Raw genomic sequence first — 24,859 nt, 5'->3', positions numbered from 1 at the left:
AACAAGTTGTATTCAGTGGCCTCGGTAGGCTACGTGTAGCCAAAAATGGTGATCAGTTTGGTGAAAATAAAAAATAGTTTTCCCTGCATAGTTAAAGAATGGGCGAACGCGTGTACATTTATTATGTTCTCAAAGTTATAAATAAATTACCGCCACACAAATACGTATGTACATTATAGCAGCAAATTCAATATTTTTACATCTTATTTTTATCGTTCACGTTTCGGACATTTTGATCGAGTAAGGTTTGTAAGACTACCACTAGATAGAACTCTGTGGACAAAATATTTCCATAGAAAGTGAGAAAATTTCGTTCCAGCTTTAGCAACTGTGATACTAAATGATACGTAGTAATCTTTGATGCACCAGACTCGTTATTTTTCGTTCATTTACTTTTGATGGTAAAAAGAATTTCGTGTTATTAAGCTGCAAATGTGCTTCAATAAGTAATACGTACATAAAAAAAGGTGAAAAACGTGGTAAAAAATGTAAGCCATTATCTGTGCGAGATAAACTGGACATTATTGAAAAGGGAGACTCCAACCCCACTGTCCCGCACGTGTAAATAGCAAAGGAACTGGAAATTGCAACATCCAAATTAAGTACAATATTAAACAAGCTGAACAATCTTCTTTCTCAACCTGCGAATACGTCACAGAGTATTAAATGCCTGAAAAAAGGATAATACGCCGATTTCCAAGAACCATTAGGTAATAGAAAGTGTAGTTCATTAAAAATAATATCTGCATTTGCTCATAAAACTGTTGCTTTGAGTATTTTCATTCGTTCTTTTCTTGGCTTAGGCCTATGTGTAGTTAAGATTTTGCTTTTGAGTATGTATTGCCAAAATAAAAGTTTTCCCAGATATAAAGTTTCCCCTCTATAGTGAACATATAAACTACTCCCTTCAGATTCGTTATATCAGGGTTCTACTGTATTTACAATCCCCAGAAATAAATGGTTAGTTTAAAAAATATGTGTCAACTGTTTAGAAATAAAAGCAACTTTTCATATTATAAAATATATATATTTTACGATTTAAAATGTTCGTTGCCGACTATAAACGTTACGTTTTTCACAATGTTTTTAGGCCTACTATGGCTGTTACGTGAGGTAAATAGCGGGATGGATTCGATTTTTGAGACGTAACTCGCGTGAAAGTATTGTATTGGACTAAATGGGAACTAAACGGGACCTGAAGAATATAGTGCAAATAACGGGAAAACGTAAATAACGGTAACGTAAATAAGGGGTTTCGCTGTATTTAGTAAATGTTGAAGTATCGCAAATAATCACGGTAATTGAAAAATTTCGCATCTATTTAGCATTTATCGCAATTGCGAATTTCATACACCTCTAAACATGATGTATAAAAATAATAATGAACTTGGGAATTGTTTTAACATTCCATCAGCTGTAGAAGATGCAAGTTTGTTCGCACATTGTATTTCTGGGTAAATCCAAACAATGCTGATCGGAATTACCCCAGAAAGTATTTTGATCAATAAATGTTAATAATGTACCATTTTTTATTACAAGTATGTAGTATACAGTCAAACCTCGATTCTACGTACACTCACGGTTCTCCAAAATTTGTCCGTACGACCGAGTTGTACGTACGAACTAGTGAGGCCAAATTACGTCCATTTGTGGTTACTTCCCCCCCCCCCCCCCCCCATATCATTTTTCCCACCGCTGCCACGGGAAATGAATTGCCATTGCTGTGTCTATACACGGCACGTACATGTGCGTGCATTTGGCAAACAAGTAAAATTTTTTAAATTTACGTATGTTTATTATGCTGGAATTAACGCATAACATATTTGCTCAAATAAAAAAATTACAGTGGGTTCTTTATGAATGTAGATAAGATTAGCTAGTAGGCCTAAAAACATCATGAAAAACGTAACGTTTATAGGCTGCAATGAGCATATATATATTTTATAGAAAATTTTATTTTATTTCGTATTTTTCCATAAGCGTAATAGCTTTTCTCTTGCTTCCGCTCATGATGTACGAAATGCGTGACCAAAAAGTAGCGAAGGTCTTCCAAAAACTGAAGCAAAATAAATCCAAGTAATGAAACAAATAATCTAAATCCAGATGAAATTCGTTGCCAAGTCAAGAAAAAGAAATCCAAAGTAATCCAACCAAAATCCAAATCGTAGTCAGTTAAGAGTAGCAATAAGTCCGAGTAATTATAGCACGAGACGATCTACAATGCACGAGGGAAAACTCACGAATGTATGAACGTAACGGAAATTTTACGTGGCTTGTAAGTTCTGATACTGTATTTATTTCATAACTTAGCCGAAATACTGGTACGTATGAGATATAATCTTCACAAAATAAAATGAGCGGTGTCTTATAACTGTTTTATACGTATTTGTTAATTTACGAAGTATTACACAGTTGATGCATATATTTTAACTAACCATTTATTTCTGGGGATTGTAAATAATTAATCATTGGTATCAAGACATCAAGATGAACGTAAACTTGAACATGTCACGGCAGCGAGAAAACTGGTGCGTATACCAATAAACTGGTATTAGAACTGGACAAAACTGGTACACGGGAGGTGGAGCTTATATTTTTTTCCACTAAGCTCGCGTCTATTGGCTGGCTGCTGATGGAACGTCACGAGTCTAGGCGGAGCGTAGAGTGAGTTATACTGCGCATGCGCAGCTCAGGGAACAAAGAGAGCCAGCCGGCTACGCCGCGCCATAACAACAGCTGACCGAATACAATGACCTTTCTCCGCGTAAGGCGTAAGACGGTAAATTCCATAAATTTGCGGCTTTTAATTTTTTATTTTTTACTGTGTATGTAGTCCATATTTGTTATAAACGCTGCAGGTTACGACTGTATTTTAATAAACTTTAACGTATTTCTTACTCTTTTCATATTTTTTAACTTTTTTTTTTTAAATTTTTTTGCCTTATTTTTCACGGTTTCTGAAATCTGTACGTACGACCGAGGTGTACGTACGAACCGAGGGCCGTACGACCGAGGTTTGACTGTACTTCACAGCTCCCCCAAAACACAAACACAAAAAGCATGGAATGCTGAAACGAAAAAAGTCAATTCGGCAAGCAGCTAAATGGTATGGAATACCATATGTAACATTCCATGACCAACTGGAATCAGGTAATGTTTCAAAAGTTAATTTAGGAAGACTACAACATTTAACACTGCCCAAAAAAAGAGATTGTAAATCATGTAATTTGTCTGTCAAAATTGTTTTTTGAGATTACAATGACCTGACAAACTGCTGATCCCACACAATTTCTGCATTGCAAGTAAGTTGGCTGGAAGGTTTCACGAGGTGACATCCTAGCATATCACTCCGACAACCACAGGCAACAATTTTCAATCAACATTGTATGATAATTTGGAAGGGCAGATGTTGAGCACAAATGTTCACATGACAGACTCTTCACTGTAGAAGAGACTGGCACAAATACTTCCCAAAATGCAGGAAAGATTCTTGCCAAGATGGGGGAGAAGAGACTTGGAACAGCAGCATAGCTGCCAACCATTACGGATACAAGAGTCTAGCGGCAGCAATGCTACCGTCCTGCAACTGGCTGCAAATGCCGATCCTCTCCGAAGTTGGCCGATCGGGAGCGCCTACCCCCTGGATGTTTTTTATTTTTACGCACGCGGTTTTTCTCTCCAGTATAAAATTCCCTCATAGACTGTTTAGTGGATGGTTGGTTATATTAGGTAAGTATAACTACATTAAAAATACTGTAAAATCATTTTATGGTTGCTTAGCAAATAACTTTTTAATATGTAGCTATCCAGCGCTAGGAAACCGTTTACATGATTTCCAAGTATCTTTAATGTAACTATCCCAACGAAATCAACCGTCCACAAAGTTTTAAAGTATTTATAATGTAGCTAACCTAACCTAATTGACCATTAGTTATCATGTCCTTATCTGAAAATTACAATTTAATTAATAAATTTACTTTTATTTGCATTCATTATTTAAATATATTTATTACTTTTGAAATTATACGTGCTCGTATTTATTTTTACAAGTACAAAAAAAAATTCACGCCTGCTGGGATTTGACCCGTCAACCTTACGATTAGATGATAGCGCCGCTAAGCGCTCAGCCACGAGGCCATATTTGACAATTAGAAGTTTCAGATGACATATATGATCGTGCCGCCGGCCCCGGAACGAGCCTGAGCGGTGTGGCAGCCGGCCCCGGAATGAGCCAGTTGCCAGTTGCCAGTTGTAGGAAGGTAGCATTGCTGCCGCTACTCTTCTTTACGGATTGTCCGTAATTACATATTACAGTGTAGTGACATATATAAAAGAACTCCTGTATTGCAAAAATACCGGGACATTTATGCAAGTGAATGGCTGTGTTTTTCACGTTCATCTGTGTCTGAGAATCACGTATTCTGCAACGTCTGTAATAGTGATTTTTCGGTTGCCCACGGAGGTAGAGACGACTGCCGAAGACATTTTCATTGCAAGAAACACAGAGATTATGCGAAAGTGAAATCAGACAATAAATCAATTTTGTCTTTATTTGTAAACAGTGACGATACGGATGTTACGAATGCAGAGTAGTTGTTCACTTCATTTCTAGTTGAGCATAATATCGGTCTCCGACCACGCAGGTAATTTATTTAGGGCTATGTTTCCTGATTCAAAGATTGCGCATAAATATGGTTGTGCTAGAACCAAAACGAATGCATTGGTTCAGCACATGGCAAGTGAATCAAAAAAGAGAAATAGTTTCTATTTTGCAGCAGGTGCCGTTCTCGTTGGCAACTGATGGAATTACTGATTCTAATTCTGTGAAGCTGTGCCCTTTGGTTGTTTCGTTTTTCAATCCAGCTCGAGGTCAGGTATCTGTTGTGCTTTTGTCGGTTTTGGAAACTAGTGACAACACCAGGTTAGGAATTTTTTCAGTTATCAATAAAGAGCTCTCTTCTCTCAGAATTCCATGGGAAAACTGCATTGCATTTGCTTCAGATAATGCAAACACAATGACAGGTGAAACAAAAGGAGTAATATCCTTTGTAAAAGAACACCACCCTGCAGTTGTAAAGCAGTGCTGTTCATGCCACTTAGTACATTTGGCAGCTCAGAAGGCATCCTTACATCTGTTAGTAAATGTTGAAAACTTCTTAGTGCAACTATTTTATTACTTAGAAAAAAAGCTCTAAGAGGAAGAATACTTTGAAGGTGTACCAGGATATTTGTGGGATGAAAAGTCACAAAATTTTGAAGTATATAAGTACACGTTGGCTTTCTTTGCTTGATTGTATTACTCGGGTTGTAGAGCAGTGGGAAGCCTTACAAATGTTGTTCTGTCATGGTCCTCTTCTGAAAGTGGATTCAACAAATAAACAGCATTCAATGTTGAGGTCATTAATGCAGGATCCTGTCACAGCTGTACTGTTATTTTTTGGAGTCTGTTCTCCCAGTTTTTAATTCTGTTAATGTGTATTTACAGCAGGAAGCCCCTGTCATACACATCTTGAGAAGAAAGTTTTTTGGTCTTCTGACAGACTTACTTATGAGTTATGAGGTTTAGCAAACCATCTGCTCTGAAACTTGGAGCCACTTCAATGGCAACCTCAAGGCTGCCAAATTCTTGATTTAATCCAGTAAGTTCCGGAGCCCCTCGTGGTAATGTCGCAGTTCAAGGACAGTCACGGCTGCACTTTTAGTAACTGCTTTTCCTACTGTGCCATTCAAAACCTGCAGATTCTCAGCTGGATAACCAAGGATGTTTCCTACAGCAGTAATCCACAGGAAACTAAGCATTAAAATAAACTGGTTACTGATAAAACATGAAAAATACAAATAGTTCATGTTTTTTGAATATTTTTGCACAGGAGAAGATTGATTTAATAATAAAAATATGTTGGACACAAGAAAAAAAGAACCTCAGATTTACATAATCTATAATCATGCTCTAAATTGTTTTATTTATTTAAATAAAATTAGATGATAAACACTCGAGGTATCATATTAAATCAATTATGGTAGACTAAATGATGTTCCTTGAGGTTTATGAAGCGAAATTGCTGCACAACTTCACTCTACAACAATTATTTCACAGAAAAAGAATATTTTAAATCATCATGTGACAAAAAGTCTTCGGATTCAGGCTGATTGGGAGGAGATCAGGTACAAAATCAAGGCTATTATCCATAAAAATAATAACATAGGAATTACTACATGCAAATGCAGGACAACATCAACTGACAAACACATTTCTCTGCAGTTGCTATTGTCTGGTTTATAAATAAAAAATTTCAAACTATTCTGAAAATCAGTTACAAAGTTAGGTATACTTAATGAATGGCCAAATGTTGCTACAGCACACAGTGAACACAAACATTCACTGCTAAATTCACAGAACATATGCCAAAATGATTGAATACTTAACAGATGCAGTCTTACTTCAAACAGTCACAAAGAAAATGCTTGCAGTATTTTTTTTTTTTTAATTTCAGGCACTAAAAATATATAGCTGGAGTTATTTGGTCCTTGCTGTGACAGACACTGTGGTATATACGCATGCTATTCTAGGTGAGGTGTTCCAGATTGCTGCATGAAACTAAACACACAAACACAAGTAACAGCTGTAGTTTCAAATACAATAACATATAATGATGGAGGCAGCAGAAGTTTGAGGCAATTGGCATTCAACTATATTAGAAACTGAGAAAAAATAATGGGCTAAGAAAAGACATGGTGATTTAGACAAAGGCTAGAATATGAGAAGCAGATAACACTGGATGAAGGTTGTGTTCATTATAAGATAGCATTAGAGAGCATGATGAGTTGCTTCAGACTGATCTGCAATCCTAACAAGTGAAGGTTCATTTAGTCGGACACAGTTGTGAAGTTTATCCACGACTGTAAAACACCCAAGTAAGCAACTGCTTCTACGCAGACATACAGGGACCTCATGAACACAAGGCCATTCCAGTTCAAACCCCAAATTACTAAGCCACTGCTTGATAGCCAGCGTGTTTTAGCCAAGGACCATATTTTTCTGTATTAAAACAACAATTTTGCAAAGATTTCAAGAGCCTACATCTCACTCATAATACAATAGATTGTCCCATATGACAATAATCATATCACGGTTGTATGAAGCCCTAACTTATGCTGCTGTAACACGGGAGAATATTCACAAGCTGAGACCTGTTCCTATCCTCGTATCTACGCCCACAGCCTCCAGGTACTGTTCCGTATCTGCCGCTCTTACTACTGCTGTTCGACCAGTTACCCTCGTATCCATGCCCACAGCCTCCAGGTACTGTTGTTCCGTATCTGCCGCTCTTACTACTGCTGGTCGACCAGTTACCCTTGTATCCACGCCCACTGCCTCCAGGTACTGTTGTTCCGTATCTGCCGCTCTTACTACTGCTGGTCGACCAGTTACCCTCGTATCCACGCCCACAGCCTCCAGGTACTGTTGTTCCGTATCTGCCACTCTTACTACTGCTGGTCGACCAGTTACCTGCGTATCCACGTCCACAGCCTCCAGGTACTGTTGTTCTGTATCTGCCGCTCTTATTACTGCTGGTCGACCAGTTACCCTTGTATCCATACCCACAGCCTCCAGGTACTGTTGTTCCGTATCTGCCGCTCTTACTACTGCTGTTCGACCAGTTACCCTCGTATCCACGTCCACAGCCTCCAGGTACTGTTGTTCCGTATCTGTCGCTCTTACTACTGCTGGTCGACCGGTTACCTGCGTATCCACGCCCACAGCCTCCAGGTACTGTTGTTCCGTATCTGCCTCTCTTACTACTGCTGGTCGACCAGTTACCCTCGTATCCACTCCCACAGCCTCCAGGTACTGTTGTTCCGTATCTGTCGCTCTTACTACTGCTGGTCGACCAGTTAACCTCGTATCCACTCCCACAGCCTCCAGGTACTGTTGTTCCGTATCTGTCGCTCTTACTACTGCTGGTCGACCAGTTAACCTCGTATCCACGCCCACAGGCTCCAGGTACTGTTGTTCCGTATCTGCCGCTCTTACTACTGCTGGTCGACCAGTTACCCTTGTATCCACTCCCACAGCCTCCAGGTACTGTTGTTCCGTATCTGTCGCTCTTACTACTGCTGGTCGACCAGTTACCCTCGTATCCACGCCCACAGCCTCCAGGTACTGTTGTTCCGTATCTGTCGCTCTTACTACTGCTGGTCGACCAGTTAACCTCGTATCCACGCCCACAGGCTCCAGGTACTGTTGTTCCGTATCTGTCGCTCTTACTACTGCTGGTCGACCAGTTAACCTCGTATCCACGCCCACAGCCTCCAGGTACTGTTGTTCCGTATCTGCCTCTCTTACTACTGCTGGTCGACCAGTTACCCTCGTATCCACTCCCACAGCCTCCAGGTACTGTTGTTCCGTATCTGTTGCTCTTACTACTGCTGGTCGACCAGTTAACCTCGTATCCACGCCCACAGGCTCCAGGTACTGTTGTTCCGTATCTGTCGCTCTTACTACTGCTGGTCGACCAGTTAACCTCGTATCCACGCCCACAGGCTCCAGGTACTGTTGTTCCGTATCTGCCTCTCTTACTACTGCTGGTCGACCAGTTACCCTCGTATCCACTCCCACAGCCTCCAGGTACTGTTGTTCCGTATCTGCCTCTCTTACTACTGCTGGTCGACCAGTTACCCTCGTATCCACGCCCACAGCCTCCAGGTACTGTTGTTCCGTATCTGCCGCTCTTACTACTGCTGGTCGACCAGTTGCATCACCTCTCTGCCAGGCACTCCCCTCACCCCTCTGTACCCCTCCTCGTCCATCACGACTGTCTGGTCATGGATTCTTACCTGAGAGTGAGCCACATGAAACATGTGTCTTTCTTACAGCTACTCCACACTCACCTAACCTTATCATGAAATTTCATCCAAAAGTTCACATTTCATATGATGTTGCCAATATATTTTATAATTTCTTTACCGGGAAGCTGACTTAGTCTTAATTGCCACAAAGTACATTAATTCCTTCTCCCGCGTGCACTCTCTCCCGCTGCTCACAGCAGTACTCCGCTGCGAGAGCTCAGCACATTCTCAGTTGGGTGACGCTCGTGATTTCCTGCACCACATCTCAGTCCTTAATCAATCAGTCTGACTGAATAATCTACATTAATTTAAAATTTGGCAGGTCTCAAGATTCTTTAATATTTTGAATAAAAAATATACTACGCATAATATGCACAAATAAACCAAAACAGCTTTAACAAAACTTTTCATATGTCAAACTCAAAATAGCACTGAGTGCTACTCAATCCATCACTATAAGAGAATAATAAAAACAGTTGGACCACGGGCCTCTTAAGTCAAACTATTATGTGATATATAAAACCAGGACATTCTACAAGCATACAATGAAACTTATATTAAAATTCTTAAAATATAGTATTGAACTAAGAATGGTTTAAATAACTTAAAACACATTCATAACAGAAATAAGTATAAAAATAACTATTCATATATATATAAAATAAAAGTTAATTAAATTTTTTTACAATTATTTATATCAGCCATTTACACTGCCAGAAGTCAATTCAAATGTTTATTTTGCATTTTATAAATAGTTATATGAACTCAGATGAACACATAACAAACTGTAGGTGGTTGACATCACGTGTTTCCCCCATTTATACTAAATGCTGTAATTCCTTGGATCGAGGGTAAGTTAAAAATGGCACTCTGAATTCTTACGTTAGACATGTACTCTACTTCACACGACGGGGTCCCATCTTCTCTTTGCGCATTCCAGAGACAACAATACTGGAGTGGCCCCAGCAGTTTCCCACGCTAGTTCACACCGGTGTGAATCCATATCCATCTTTTCATTTTAATTTTCAATGTTTTCAACCCTCACCCAAGAAGGTATAGTAAATAAATTGCACCATTTGAAAGGCAAATTTTTAACAAAGCAATTCCTTCAAGGACAAGGAATAATTAACTTTGTGCAGCAGTACTTAGTAAAAGTGCCCAATTATTCCCACCCAACCTTAGCATAACTTTAGAATATGCAATTAAGAGTGAACATAAAAGAACGTGCAAAGATGTTAATTTGCATTATGTAAAAAATTTACTATCTTTTTGGATAAATTTTTGAGCTCAAAAATAACATATTTTAAAGGCTTCTCATTTCTAAGAACTGTGCTATAACTAATGTTACTCTTTGTGCTGCCAACAGCATACATTTATTTAAGATGTTTTTTTGTGAACATATGCTATTGCAGGTTACACTGTATCTCATAAGAAACCTTAATAACAGACAAAGAATATAAATGTACAAGACAGATTAATGTGAAACACACAGAAATAAAGGCAATATCTGCCAATGAAAAAAAATTAAAGAACATAGCACAGAAAATTCATGGAAGAAATTTGTCAAAAACGAACAATAAAATAAATAAAAATTCATAGCACTGATGGACACAGTGGGTTATCAACAATGAGACAGTTGTTACAAGAAGAGTGAATAAAAACAAAACAAAACCTTTGACAACGCAGCGATAAACAGAGGAATGCAACAATGATTCAAAACAGATAATATGGACAGCATAATGACAATTTTGCGGTGTACGTCGAACTTAGCAATAAATTTAAAAAAAATTCTGACAACACAGAATAACAAATTAGGCTCCTTAAAACACAACAAGACTGATAAATCTCTTCCTAAGGACAGTTCCAGAAACGTGGCAACTGTTGTCTCTAAGAAGCCTACATTTTTTTCATTTGTGTTATCTTTTTTGTGTTGTCAGAATATTTGTTTAATGTCACCATTGAGTTCCCATGTGCATTGCTGTATTGACATTGAGCTGTCCGTATTATCTGTTTTGAATCATTGTGATAACACAGGTTGCTGGGTTATCCAAAGTAGTTGTTTTATTTGTATTAACCGTTCTTGTGGCAAATGTCTTGTTGAAATCCCACTGAGTTTGGTAGTGCTGTATTTTTTTTTAATGTTTGTTTTGTCAAATTCCTTCTAGGAATTTTCTGTTTTGTCTATGATCTTAAATTTTTTGACATTAGTTGATTTTATCTTTCTTTCTATGTGTTTGCACATTCATCTGTTTAGTATATTCATTTTTTATGCTTGTTATTGAGGTTTCTTTTAACGTATGGTGTAACCTGCAATGTGTATGTCCACAAAAACATTTTAAATCAATCTTTCCCATTGCAAGAAACGTTCAAAGAAAGCATAAATTTAGTCGTGTCTTCCAAGAATGAGATGGAGTGGCTGCCACACTGCACTTGTCTAGGCTGGGGCACAATCTGCCAAAGACAGAGGTAATTAGTGATTGGACACGAGACTAGTTAAAATGCAGTACGAGGGAGACCACAAGTGGTACAATGTTACATTTTACATGTCAATATCACAACTCCACCCAACTATTATACAGTTACCTTTCACCTCAGAACGCCAAAAATCACAATTAGGTCACTTTCCGGTCTTAACTAAATAATAAAACCACAGCTATCTCCATAGGTCACCTTACGGAATGATACAAATAACTCCAAATGCTATAACTTTCAAACACTAGGACAGAAGTAATCTGCGAAAGCCTGAAATGATGCAACACGATTACTTCAGCGACATAATCTATAATGAAAACTGCATGCATGATTCTCGTGTGGTCAACATGCGAGTGTATGCAGGGCTCTGGCTAGAGAGAGAGAGAGAGCTTCTTCAGGTATGAGCAATAAAAAAAAACAATATTTACAAAATTCTGCAGCTCAAAACACATTTTTTTGTACACGGGACGAAATGTTTTAAAAAACATTTAGAACTACACGGTCCACTGTCGTGAGCAGGAGCGCTAGGGACGGGCCATCACATGTCCACGTCGATGTCGATGTCGCTGATGTCGGACATGTCTGTGTCGTCCACGAGCAGCGCCGAGGGCAGGTCCGTGTCCAGGCCGTTGCGCTGCGCCGCGTACACGCTCAGCACCTCCACCGTGCCGGCTGCGCACACACAACGAGCACACCGCCGTCACACACTGCCGCTCGCTCGGGAGCCCGCCCGGGCCCGTCACATTGCTACTGTTACATACACAACGAGCACACAACAGTTACACACAGCCAGTCACTTGCCACTCGCTCGGGAGCCCGCCTGGGCTCGTGACATTGTTATTGTTACATACACAACGAGCACACAACAGTTACACACAGCCAGTCACTTGCCACTCGCTCGGGAGCCCGCCTGGGCTCGTGACATTGTTATTGTTACATACACAACAAGCACACAACAGTTACACACAGCCAGTCACTTGCCACTCGCTCGGGAGCCCGCCTAGGCTCGTGACATTGTTATTGTTACATACACAACGAGCACACAACAGTTACACACAGCCAGTCACTTGCCACTCGCTCGGGAGCCCGCCTGGGCTCGTGACATTGTTATTGTTACATACACAACGAGCACACAACAGTTACACACAGCCAGTCACTTGCCACTCGCTCGGGAGCCCGCCTGGGCTCGTGACATTGTTATTGTTACATACACAACAAGCACACAACAGTTACACACAGCCAGTCACTTGCCACTCGCTCGGGAGCCCGCCTGGGCTCGTGACATTGTTATTGTTACATACACAACGAGCACACAACAGTTACACACAGCCAGTCACTTGCCACTCGCTCGGGAGCCCGCCTGGGCTCGTGACATTGTTATTGTTACATACACAACGAGCACACAACAGTTACACACAGCCAGTCACTTGCCACTCGCTCGGGAGCCCGCCTGGGCCCGTGACATTGTTATTGTTACATACACAACGAGCACACAACAGTTACACACAGCCAGTCACTTGCCACTCGCTCGGGAGCCCGCCTGGGCTCGTGACATTGTTATTGTTACATACACAACGAGCACTCTACAGTTACACACAGCCAGTCACTTGCCACTCGCTCGGGAGCCCGCCTGGGCTCGTGACATTGTTATTGTTACATACACAACGAGCACACAACAATAACACACAGCCAGCCACTTGCCACTCGCTCGGGAGCCCGCCTGGACCCGTGACATTGTTATTGTTACATACACAACGAGCACTCTACAGTTACACACAGCCAGTCACTTGCCACTCGCTCGGGAGCCCGCCTGGGCTCGTGACATTGTTATTGTTACATACACAACGAGCACACAACAGTTACACACAGCCAGTCACTTGCCACTCGCTCGGGAGCCCGCCTGGGCTCGTGACATTGTTATTGTTACATACACAACGAGCACTCTACAGTTACACACAGCCAGTCACTTGCCACTCGCTCGGGAGCCCGCCTGGGCTCGTGACATTGTTATTGTTACATACACAACGAGCACACAACAATAACACACAGCCAGCCACTTGCCACTCGCTCGGGAGCCCGCCTGGACCCGTGACATTGTTATTGTTACATACACAACGAGCACTCTACAGTTACACACAGCCAGTCACTTGCCACTCGCTCGGGAGCCCGCCTGGGCTCGTGACATTGTTATTGTTACATACACAACGAGCACACAACAGTTACACACAGCCAGTCACTTGCCACTCGCTCGGGAGCCCGCCTGGGCTCGTGACATTGTTATTGTTACATACACAACGAGCACACAACAGTTACACACAGCCAGCCACTTGCCACTCGCTCGGGAGCCCGCCTGGACCCGTGACATTGTTATTGTTACATACACAACGAGCACACAACAATAACACACAGCCAGCCACTTGCCACTCGCTCGGGAGCCCGCCTGGGCCCGTGACATTGTTATTGTTACATACACAACGAGCACTCTACAGTTACACACAGCCAGTCACTTGCCACTCGCTCGGGAGCCCGCCTGGGCTCGTGACATTGTTATTGTTACATACACAACGAGCACACAACAATAACACACAGCCAGCCACTTGCCACTCGCTCGGGAGCCCGCCTGGGCTCGTGACAGTGTTATTGTTACATACACAACGAGCACACAACAGTAACACACAGCCAGTCACTTGCCACTCGCTCGGGAGCCCGCCTGGGCCCGTGACAGTGTTATTGTTACATACACAACCGTCAGAGTGATCAGTGGCGGATTTACCAGCAGGCTGAGTAGGCTTGAGCCTGGGACAGCAGATTTTTAGAGCGGCAAATTTGGGGATAAATTTTTTTTTTTGCTACCTCATTTAAATCACAAAGATTTCTGCATGATGGTTTTCTTATTTCTGATGTTTTACAGACAGATGTCTGCAACAAATTTTGCCAGTAACTTTCCCCTCTCCCTTGTCATTGTACGTTCCGTGAGTCCGTGTAGCAAACTCCCATATTCTAGAGTAAAAAAACCAGTTTGCCCCCCCCCCCCCCCCCCCAAAAAAAAAAAAATCAGTAATCGGCCTCTGTGCCCTCTGCCCACACTTTGAATGAGTGAAAAGAGCGAAATTATAGAAAATGAATTTCTCTCTTCCCACTATCAACCCGTACATGCGAGTCCTACTACTGGATGGAGTCTGCGAACTGGATGGTTTGTATATAATGAACAAGATATCATCGATGATTTTGCCAACAAAAAATCGTGCAAAAAGGTATTGTAATGATTTTTCTTAACTTGACTGAGTTGATTATTTTTAACTGTTTGTAAGCGCAATAAAGATTATTTATTCATGTTTACCAAATGTACATTATCGTGTAAGTAGCATGCATTACCCCGCCTTATTAATCGTACATGATTGAGCTTTCATTAGCTCAAAAATATACCCAAAAATTATTTTACGTGCAATTCCAACGAAATTGTTGGACTGTAAAAATAATCTAGGACATGAAAATTGTAGAGGCAAGGGCGGCAAAAACTTTATAGCCTATACCTTGAAAATTTGTAAATCCGCCACTGAGAAAGATACACCAACAGACTCAAAAGCTACCTAAGTGGTATGTATTTTGATACGGTAGGTATTTTAATTAACTGGTCACAAAATATTTTATTCCAAGTGCATCGGAAACGGCATAAGCAAAGCGATGAAAGATTGAGCCACCTCTAGTGATATGTGAGCTGCTTGCTGCGTAGCTGGTGTCTGCCTGCCATCCCTGCCTCTCACTGCCTCTCGCTGCCTGCCATTTCACTACAACACTGTCCGCTACAGAGCTCTACCAAGCTGGCGGCAACAATACTGTGGTTCACGTGAGTTTAACAAGTACTTGCAACAGTCACAGGATCAACTGACTGTCCAGTCGGTCAAGGCTAATGATATTTGTAAAATATATTTGTGTGCATCCAAATGTGGATGATCTTAAAAAATTAAAACCTAGACAGCATGCTACGGCATTTACCTTGTCAGAAAATGTATGAAACAAAACAAAGTACAAATACTAAAAAAAGGCCACAAGAACTGGCATCATTATAGTCTGAGTCATGTAATCTTAACTAAAGTTTGACAGTTCTGTAAGAATAAGTGCACATTGTCAGTCCTATTGTATTAATAACAGCAACTTTTGTCCATTATGGGATATGTTCATTTGTAATATATGTTTTGCTATTAATTATCATCTCTTAGGTCACTCACTGAAACACTGACTGACTGATCACGAATTCTCTAGGACTATAAGAACTACTGACTTGAAATTTGGCTTACTGTATATAATATTTTTGCTACATTGGCAAAAATTAAAAAGATATTTAATGAAAATGAGCTTACAAGGGAGGTTACGGGCGAATTTAAGATCAAAATTCCAGTTTTTCAAGTACCTATATGGCCATACGTCCTATAGACTTGAAACTCGGCAGGGATGTTCCTTATTTAATTTATCTATCAACTTAAAGTACATAGCCATCAACTGAGAACGAGGTTTTTGAAAATTATCTCCCAAGGGAGTTCAGGTTGAGAAAACCCGGGTCCTTCAGCTAGTATAAGAATAAAATTATTTATTAATCTGTACAAAAAAAATAAAAACAAACACACACACACAAACACACATACACACACACACATATATATATAAAATAATTTTTTTTTAAAAGACTTAAAGTATTAAATTTGGGATTTGAACATCTTTTTTTCACACACACACATATGTATGTGTGAATACATATTCATGTGTAATACGTATATCAGCAACAATTCATTACCTGATAGAATACTCTTTAAATGGGAATATTTATATAATTTCATACGTCTTCAATGGCCACACTGTTACACTTCAGTTAGCATGCAGTGAATGCTTGATGCCAGCAGTACGTAAGCAAATAGCTTATCAAATTAATCCTAACCTAAAGAACGATATTATTTACACGCACATTATAAACATAACATAGCTATAAATAGTTCAAATAGGCTGCTTATGTATATTTTGTGTTTGGGTATTTGCTCAACCGTTGCCTACGAACGGCTCAACATGCATTTTTGTTTAATCTGTGCGCTTGTAGACTTCAGACAGTAAATGGTATATTTCTCTATTTAGTTTCAGAAAGCTATTTCCGGCCTCCTTGTGTGTTCAATTGTGCAAGAAATTTTTAATTTGTGCTCATTCATTTACATATTGGCTCTATTACCTAAGTGTGTTAACATTGGTAATTGTTAACAAGTGGGGCTGATCATAAAACAAATAACTTGATGAATAATTTATTTAGGAATTCCCCTCCTTAAGCAGGATGATTCTATTAAATAACATTTCGAGCTTTTATGTAGGGGAGGCAAGGCTTTATTATAAAAATAAGTTTATGAAAACGGTAATTTTGAGTTCCTATTATTAACCTTGATACTTATTTCTGTTGAGATATTTCAAGTTGTTTACTGTTTAAATTGTTGGTTATGTGTGGTTAGCTACACTTCAAATACTGCAAATCTATTCATGTCTACAGTTGGTTAGGTTAGCTGCATTTTAAATATTGTATAATGAGGTAAATCTGGTGAAAAGCTACTTGTCCATATGTTTTTTTTTAAATTTATTTATTAGTTTTCAGACATTGATTCCAATAATTAACATAGGCTATCAATACTGTAACATTGTTTTACTAATAGAAAATTAAGCTTACCTCACCTAACCAACCATCCACACACATTTTGTAGTACAATTAATGTAACTAACCTAACTTAACTAACCATTCACACAGATCCACACTATTTTTTTGTTATTTTTAATTCATCTAACAAACTTAATGGTGGGAATGGCTGGTTTGATTAGGTTAACTACAAATACTTGAAAGTAGTGTAGACAGTTTATTAGGTTATGGTAGTTATATTAAATATACTGTGAACTCATGTTAACAGTTTTTAAGAATTATATATTGTAACACAGCTAACTCTAACCTAACCAACCACACTACAGTTTATACCTATTATTTTTGTTGGTAACATAACTTAAGAAACAGTTCACAAAATCACACAGTATTTTTAATGTAGCTTACTTAAGCCAACCAATCATTCTCATGTATTAAATTTTTTGATTTACCTAACCTAACACGCTATTAAAATGGCATATTTCTAGTTTAACTGCTTGAAGAATTACAACACACTCATGGAGAATTGTTGGAAAAGAAGTCAAAAAGTTAAAATTGTTTTTAGAAATTAAAGAAAAATGAATGCAGTTATGCATTACATCGAGGAATATTAGCTCAATAATACCATATTAAAAATTATTTCTATTAATCAGGCCCTCTTGTTAACAATTAGTAGCCTACCAAACTATATTACACTAATTTAGTTAATGTTTGAAAATATTTCAGGTTATACACAATGGCCTTTGCTGCCTTTCTGCTAAATATCGAACTGGAGGAGAAGGCAGAGAAGATTGTTAAGAAACCATCAAAATCCCTTCGAATTGCCAGATTGCACCCTCATAGCAGTTGGAAAACCTTAGAAAATGAAGAAACATGAAGAAACAAGCTATGCAATTTAATAAATACTTTGTTATCAAGTTTGTTGCATTTATTAAAGAAATTGTGAAATGAAAATAGTGTTCACTAATTTCCATGTTACTTTTGAGTATAACTTGGATATTATATTAAACACATGTTAACTTCTTGTTTTCTGGTTTCAGCAGATGATCTCATTGTCCTGAGAGAGTTGGCAGTGGCTATTTTGAACCATTGTTTTTTTTTTGTGTGTAAAAAATAGATACTATGAATCATTTAATGATAGGTTGTTATTTAAAGTAAATCTCATACATGGAAAATTGCTTGTGTGCTGCTTCATGTTTACAAGTTTATTATTTAAAAATTTTGCAATTTCAGACTTTGTTTTGGTTTTAAACGAAAAATATTTACAAAGAGTGTATTATTTAATATCTCAATTATTTCCATGGATGGTTATAATTAAACAATTATTAATATTAACTATTAATAGCCTGTCCAATAAAAAAAATCAATGCACATGTCTGTAAGGAATCTTGTATACAAAAAATGATTTCTTAACACAATATTTTCTCATAATTGGCAATTTTAGCACATGCTTCCAGCATGCCTTTTAACTTTTCTTTAAGTTCTTTGATGCATTTTTAATCAAATTGCTTGTTACCATTTCAGAAGCACATATTCCCAATGCTTCTCATTAGCTGCCAGCTGTCTTTCTTGAATGTTGTTTATCAGCTGCCAGCTATCTTTCTTGAATGCTGCTCAACTGATCTTTTTTTTTATTATTTTTAAATTGTACTATTAATCATTACCAGTATGAATTGTATATGTTACACTAGGTATTATAGAGGCAGAGTTATAATAAAGGAGGTGCTAATAACAAAGTACACATTCTATAAAGTATGCTGACTAAAAGTATTATCAAGGTTTTTCCAGTCAAAGATTTCACAATGCTTGTATATAACCATTCTTTACTTTTTTTTTTTTTTTTTGTGTAAACAAGATATAACATGGAAGAATTTCATTAGGCTAGCTGACTATCAATGCAAGTTCCAGCAGGTACAACTGCTTGTTGTTGCCAGTGAGCCCATTTGTATACAGTATAGACATTGTTTCATGTGGATGAATATAAAAAAAAATATTTTGAACTAATTTTTATTATTGTAAGTATAGAATCAATGTAGGTATGTTTATTGAGACCGAGACAAGTACAAACAAATTAAATGGCACACATTGCATTTAGTTAGATAATTCAGGAACAAATATTGACTTAGTATGATTCATCTTGCGATAAAGTTTGGTACAGCTCCATTCCTTGCACCTCCCCAGTCAACACTCTGCATCTTATGAATTGTTATCATCACTCACTGTTCTTATCTTTCTATTTATCATCAGAATAACCAATAACCATTAAATCTGTGCTTAGATATGTGTGAATATTAAAATAAGCAATTTTTGAGCTAGTATTTAGAGATCAAATCAAATGTTTCTTAAAATATGTGATGAAGCCTTTGAACAGCTTATTTAACTATATTAAGTAAAATTTAACTTAAATAAAAGACTAATACAGTAAATTAATATGTAACTGATTGTGACTGATGGCTATTATAACAAATATGCATAAAAAAAACTCTTAGGTTTCTTGGCTATCTTATGAAAACACAAGGATTGTAAGAGGTCTTGTTTTAATAATGAACCTACCAGTGGTATATGTAGGGGCAAGAGGAATATATGCCTCCCCCAAAATCCTAAAAGAAAAATATATATTCCCCCCCTACCCCCCCAAAAAAAAAATAAAGCCAACAGCAGGCTAAGTGCTTCTATACCACTTTCCTCCTCCCCATCCCCCTTCCTCCCTCATAACAAAATTCTGCATACACTTCTGAGTAGAACAACTTGTTTTTAATTTTTTTTTAATATGAACTATTAACACTTCCATGTTAATGCAAGTCATTTTTTTGTGTTTCATTTTAAATGTAGCACACCTCCAATTTCTCTCTGTCAACTTTCAGGTATCTTAACTACTTAATTTTCACCACTCTTATTTTAAACCCACTACACCAATCTCAAACAACAAAATTGGAAGCATACCAGTATTGAAAAAAATATATATTTAATTTTCAAATAAATATTTGGAAAAGTATAGGATAAACAAAATGCATGACTACCACAATATAATGTCTACCAGAGGTTTAGGGACAAAACCACCTTCTAGAATCTACATCATTCCCAATGATGATGCTGTACCGAAGATTTGGATAATTCTCTGGTCAAGGCTGCTCAGAAATATAACTTGAATAATATTGCCAGCTGTTATCTTAGCAGCTATTGCTTAAGCTGCTCTTTTTATTACAGCATATATCATGTTGATCCATTACTGAATTTAAAAAAAAATGGATTAAATAATTGGTATGCATGTACATCAGAAATTGTTCAAACTGAATATTATTTTACATATTAAACCATCAATTTCTAAACTTGCTGAGAAAAAGTAATCTATTAATTTATCTTAATGGGAAAAGAGGGGGGGGGGGGGCCGCGGAGAATTAAAATTATTGAATATTTCAAGACAGTTTTTAAAATAATTGCAGCATATTAATAATTTACATACATGTTGGATCATTAACCAACTTGAATGCCATCTTGAAAACAAAGTTGTTTACTCAGTACTTACTCTAATTACTCAGTACTTAGTTTCACTTGTTTAAGTCATTGGTAAGATTAAATTAAACAGCAATTAAAAAAACATAGCAATGAACTTTCAAATCCTCAGATTATAAACAAATACTGTTCTTACACTGAAAATTTTCAAGAACTGTTCCATAATAACTGTTTAAAATGTCAATCTTTTTAAATTGAAACATTATGGGCCTAATTGTATCCTTAGAATATGCAACCTAACACACTGAAGAGTTTAAAACAGACTTCAAAAAATGAAAATACAAAAAGTATCCCATATCTTCTCCATTGTAATTGAAGGCTGCTGCTTACGTAAAAATTGTAACGCTATATTCACTAAAGAAAAAAATAATAAGAAAACTAATATTTTGCCAATGGTAATGGTTTTTAATGTCCCTAAACGTTTGTTAAGCCTCTTTGCCAGTTAAATCCACAGATACATGCAAGCTTCACATTCATTATTTGAAGAAAAATTGGCTGCAAACTCTCTGTGGCTCTTAATAAACCACACCATGATTTCTGTTGGGCAGCAGTAACTTTACCAGTGCCACTCTAAGGCTTATTTTAACTGAGAACACAAATATTCAACACAGTGTCCTCTTTAATAGCGGCATGTGCACTCTAATCAAGAAAACCACAAATTTAAATAATTTACTGTAATTAAACTTTACCAAGTGTACGAAGGGAGTAAAAAATGTTTGAGTGACCTATGATATAAATATTAGCAAAATTATTTTTATTTACGAATGGTACTAATATCTTGGAAACATTGTTTCAAAACACTTGTATATAAAATCCACGAAAGCACATGAGTATTAAAATATATTTATAAAATTTTAACTGATTAGATTACATAAACTAGAAAGCTCACCGCTGGAAATATGTTAAAAAGTGTTGTTTTTATTAGGTATGCTAATAACCACTTAAATATATCATTAACCACATATATGTATAACTTTGAAGTATAAGGTTATGATTTTACACAAGCACACCAAACTTGACTAAATATTTTTTAAATTCCATTCTTCATATATCAATAATAGGTAAAATAAAAACAGACACGGGTTCGTGGTAATTAGTTATTCCTTTAATTTTGTAACCTGTAGAGTGGCCTCATTTTCATTCTATTGAAGTTTAAACATGCTTCTCGTTCGATGTTTATGTTTACATGGCAAGACGCAGTTAGCCACAATGACGATGCGAAATCTTTAACTGAATTTTTAATTTAAACTTCTACGAAAAAGGCAGCAAAAAAGCTTTAAAGACTTTATTTAAGAAATTAGTGCATTAAAAAAGATTAATTTGTTCTCAGTAACACTAAGTATTCATGATTCACTTACAAAATAGTCTGTTCGACGAACATATTAATTGTTCAATTGTTGCTTGTCCTCTGACGTCATGGATTCGTATCGCAGGTTAGCGTTACCGTGGAAAATAACGAAACGCATATCGCAAGGTGGGTCGTAATCACCAAATGCGATACGTGTTTCGTTACCGCGTGAAGAATAACGCTAGTCGTCGATGGTGTTCGTAATCAGCCCGCTGGTGCGATTTCACCTGCCAAGTATTAGACATAATTTTAATTCCCGCTTCAGGCCACGAACACGACCAGTAACAGTGTCCGGCTTCGTAACCGAGACTGCTTTCTCAGCATCCTACCAGGGTAGCCCTCTTCCCAGAGCTCAGCTTAGGTTGGCAACTCCAGACACGCCCCTTTCTAATGTTCCAGGGCTGTCGGGCTCATACCGGCACCCGCCCTAACTCATTCCTCACGAGCTAGCAGATCCCTCCCCTTCATCTTTTCCAGGAAATTCACCGAGAGCAGTGATCGGGTTTTAACCTCTGTTCTCGGCCATCTCGTGGCGAAGATGCCAACTACTTTACTTTAGTTCAACAAGTAGCAAGGCCTCTAGTGGCCACACCACACCTCTCTCTATTTTCCTTTTAGCCCGACAGAGCACAAACCAGTTGGTCCCATAAGGGCTAGGCTTACGTTAGTCCCTCTTGCGGGACTTTTGTGAACTAACCCCGAGTCTGTTTCGCCTGTGCCCCGACGGAGCGCGCTGCTTTTGGAGCGCAAGTGACCTCAGATGCCCCTTAAGTTAGGCTACCAGCCACCTTTGTTATTTTTTTACTTTTGGTTGGCGGGGCGAACTCTCGACTGCCACATCAAGCCAATCGGAGGCCAGTTCCCCCACTTCCTAGGCCTCCGGGCCCCTAGCGCAAGTTTTAACTACATGCAGTCCAAGGGACGTCATACCCGTGGTCATTTCTTCCTGGTGCTCCTCACTCGCAGTCCTTTCGCGCAGCAGTCTCGCAGCGACTAGCTTAAAGGATGTGATCCCAGTGATCCCCCCCCCCCCCCCCCCTTATTTTTTTAAGATTAATATTCGCGTTAGTTCTGATTACTAGGTAATTTTGTAGTATGACACGCGTGTGGCTCCCGTGAGTGCTAGTGCATCTCCACAGGGAGTGATTTTCATAATTCTACCCCCAGAATGGTAAGTGGGAAATTTTACTCCTTTTCGCCTATGGTCAGGGTGCTAGACAAAGGGCAGTGAGTATTCCCTCCATGTACTACTCCATGCCATTGCTCAGAGTAACCCCAGACAGGTCGTCAGTCACTCTCCGGGTTCCAAGAGACCACCGTGGTCTCGTCTCACACTAGGAAGACCCGAGTTCTATTCCTGGCGGGGCCCGCAGTTCCTCACGTGTAACTGGCGGATGTTGTCCCCCCCCCCCCCCCACAAAATTGCCCCTCGCCCCCTGCACCAACCCTGCAGTGACTCTCTGTGGGGGGGGGGGGGGGGGAAGCCACGGGAAGACACGGGCATGAGGAATGCTCACAGTTGAGATCGGTGGAGTCCATGGTGAGGCAGTGGTCGTCCAGGCTGGCGAGGCTGGCGTCGGCGAAGGACAGCGCCGTGCCGTCCGAGCTGTTGAAGTGGTGGAACTCGAAGGACTGCAGGTCCTGCAGCATCGGCCGCACCTGCAGGACAACACACGGCTGCCCTCGGCTGCGGCACAACAGCTCACCTCTCACACCCTTCCGGAGATTACCTCCACTCCGAATATGCAAACAAGTATCATAACGAGAATTAATGTAAGTAGTAGGAATTTAAGCTCAATACCAGAGAGAAATAAAAACATACAATGGCCTTGAAACAACAAACTATATAAACATTTTCCAGAAGTCACACTACGGCAATGACTGCAATAGGTAGTAAACTTACACCTTACAGCCATCGCTACTGCGGCCAGTGTCATTGAGCGCTACTTTTGGGAGTGGATTTTACTGTCCATATGTATTGCAACTGCAGCTTAATTTTAACAAAACCCTTAGTAACATGACTAAAGTGTTTCCTTGGTTGTCAATAGCGCTCCATCCTCCTGAGAGGAGGCACGCGGTTGGGAGAACTGCAGTGTCCTTGGTCGGGAGGAAACTGTATCTGTATATTATCATCTTTCCTTTTGCTGGGTCACAAGAATGTAAAACATTTTCGGTAGGCGATGAAATAAAAAAATGTGAGTGTGAGACTAACGCAAAGTTACAGAATGTCACAAATTTCTATGTATGAGCTATGAAAAGTTTAGAGGACAATTGATGCCAGTCTGAGTCATAGGTTTTCAATTAAGGACATTTTTTTCTGTACTAAAATTTTTCATTTTAAAAAATTGGCTTAAATTAGCCATCTTTGAAAATAACTTGGCAAGTTAGCGTGGTACATTTTTTTTTTACAGCAATGAATAGGTCATAGTTACCAGATGAAAATTATTTGGCTCCTAAGCCGGAAAATTATTTTTTGCTAACCCCCCCCCCCCCCCCAAAAAAAAAAAAATAATAGAATGTTTGATTTTATTTTGAACTGTCATCAATAGTAGGGTTATTCAGGATTTCATAGCAATAAAATATAATATGAAAGTTTGTAGTCTCAGTATCTAGTCATTCAGTTCATGGTAGGGGTAAAAAAAAACACTCTAAAACCACTACCTATTTCCCTTTATTTATCCAGAACAATCATTAGTTAACCTAAAAGCTTTTTGTGGCTTGAAGTTGAGTTCAGGGTCACCCTGTTTATCACACAATATAGAATACATAATTTAACAGTTTTTTTTTTCACTTTGATAGGAAAAACAATACAATCTTCTCACAATAACAAAATACTTTTTTTACCCCTCTTTCAAGAAACATTCAAATTTTGACACCTTATTATTGTCACCAGACCAACTAATCATGTATTAATATTTATTTTGTTAATTTTCTAAGAATATCCAGCTAACAAAGTCGAAATGTCTCATGTCATCTCCAACAGTAAAACTTTAGCGAGTTTTTTTTTTTACAAT

At 38.7% G+C, this 24,859-nt stretch overlaps 1 protein-coding gene across 1 annotated transcript in view; it reads right to left on the bottom strand.

The window, feature by feature from the left end:
* Positions 1-11,745: 11,745 nt before the first annotated feature.
* LOC134535498 (E3 ubiquitin-protein ligase msl-2) overlaps positions 11,746-24,859 on the bottom strand; it is a 30,215-nt gene continuing 17,101 nt past the window's right edge. Inside the window, exons 3-4 of the mRNA XM_063374631.1 lie at positions 23,363-23,504; positions 11,746-11,994 (exon numbers count right to left, since the gene is read on the bottom strand). Coding sequence (XP_063230701.1) covers positions 11,861-11,994; positions 23,363-23,504 — 276 coding nt within the window. The 3' untranslated portion in view covers positions 11,746-11,860. The remainder of the gene's footprint in view (positions 11,995-23,362; positions 23,505-24,859) is intronic.

Source organism: Bacillus rossius, chromosome 8, assembly GCF_032445375.1.
Source record: "Bacillus rossius redtenbacheri isolate Brsri chromosome 8, Brsri_v3, whole genome shotgun sequence".
Classification (NCBI taxonomy): Eukaryota; Metazoa; Arthropoda; class Insecta; order Phasmatodea; family Bacillidae; genus Bacillus; species Bacillus rossius.
The sequence above is the reverse complement of the archived record's forward strand: the minus strand, read 5'-3'. Positions and strand labels throughout refer to the sequence as shown.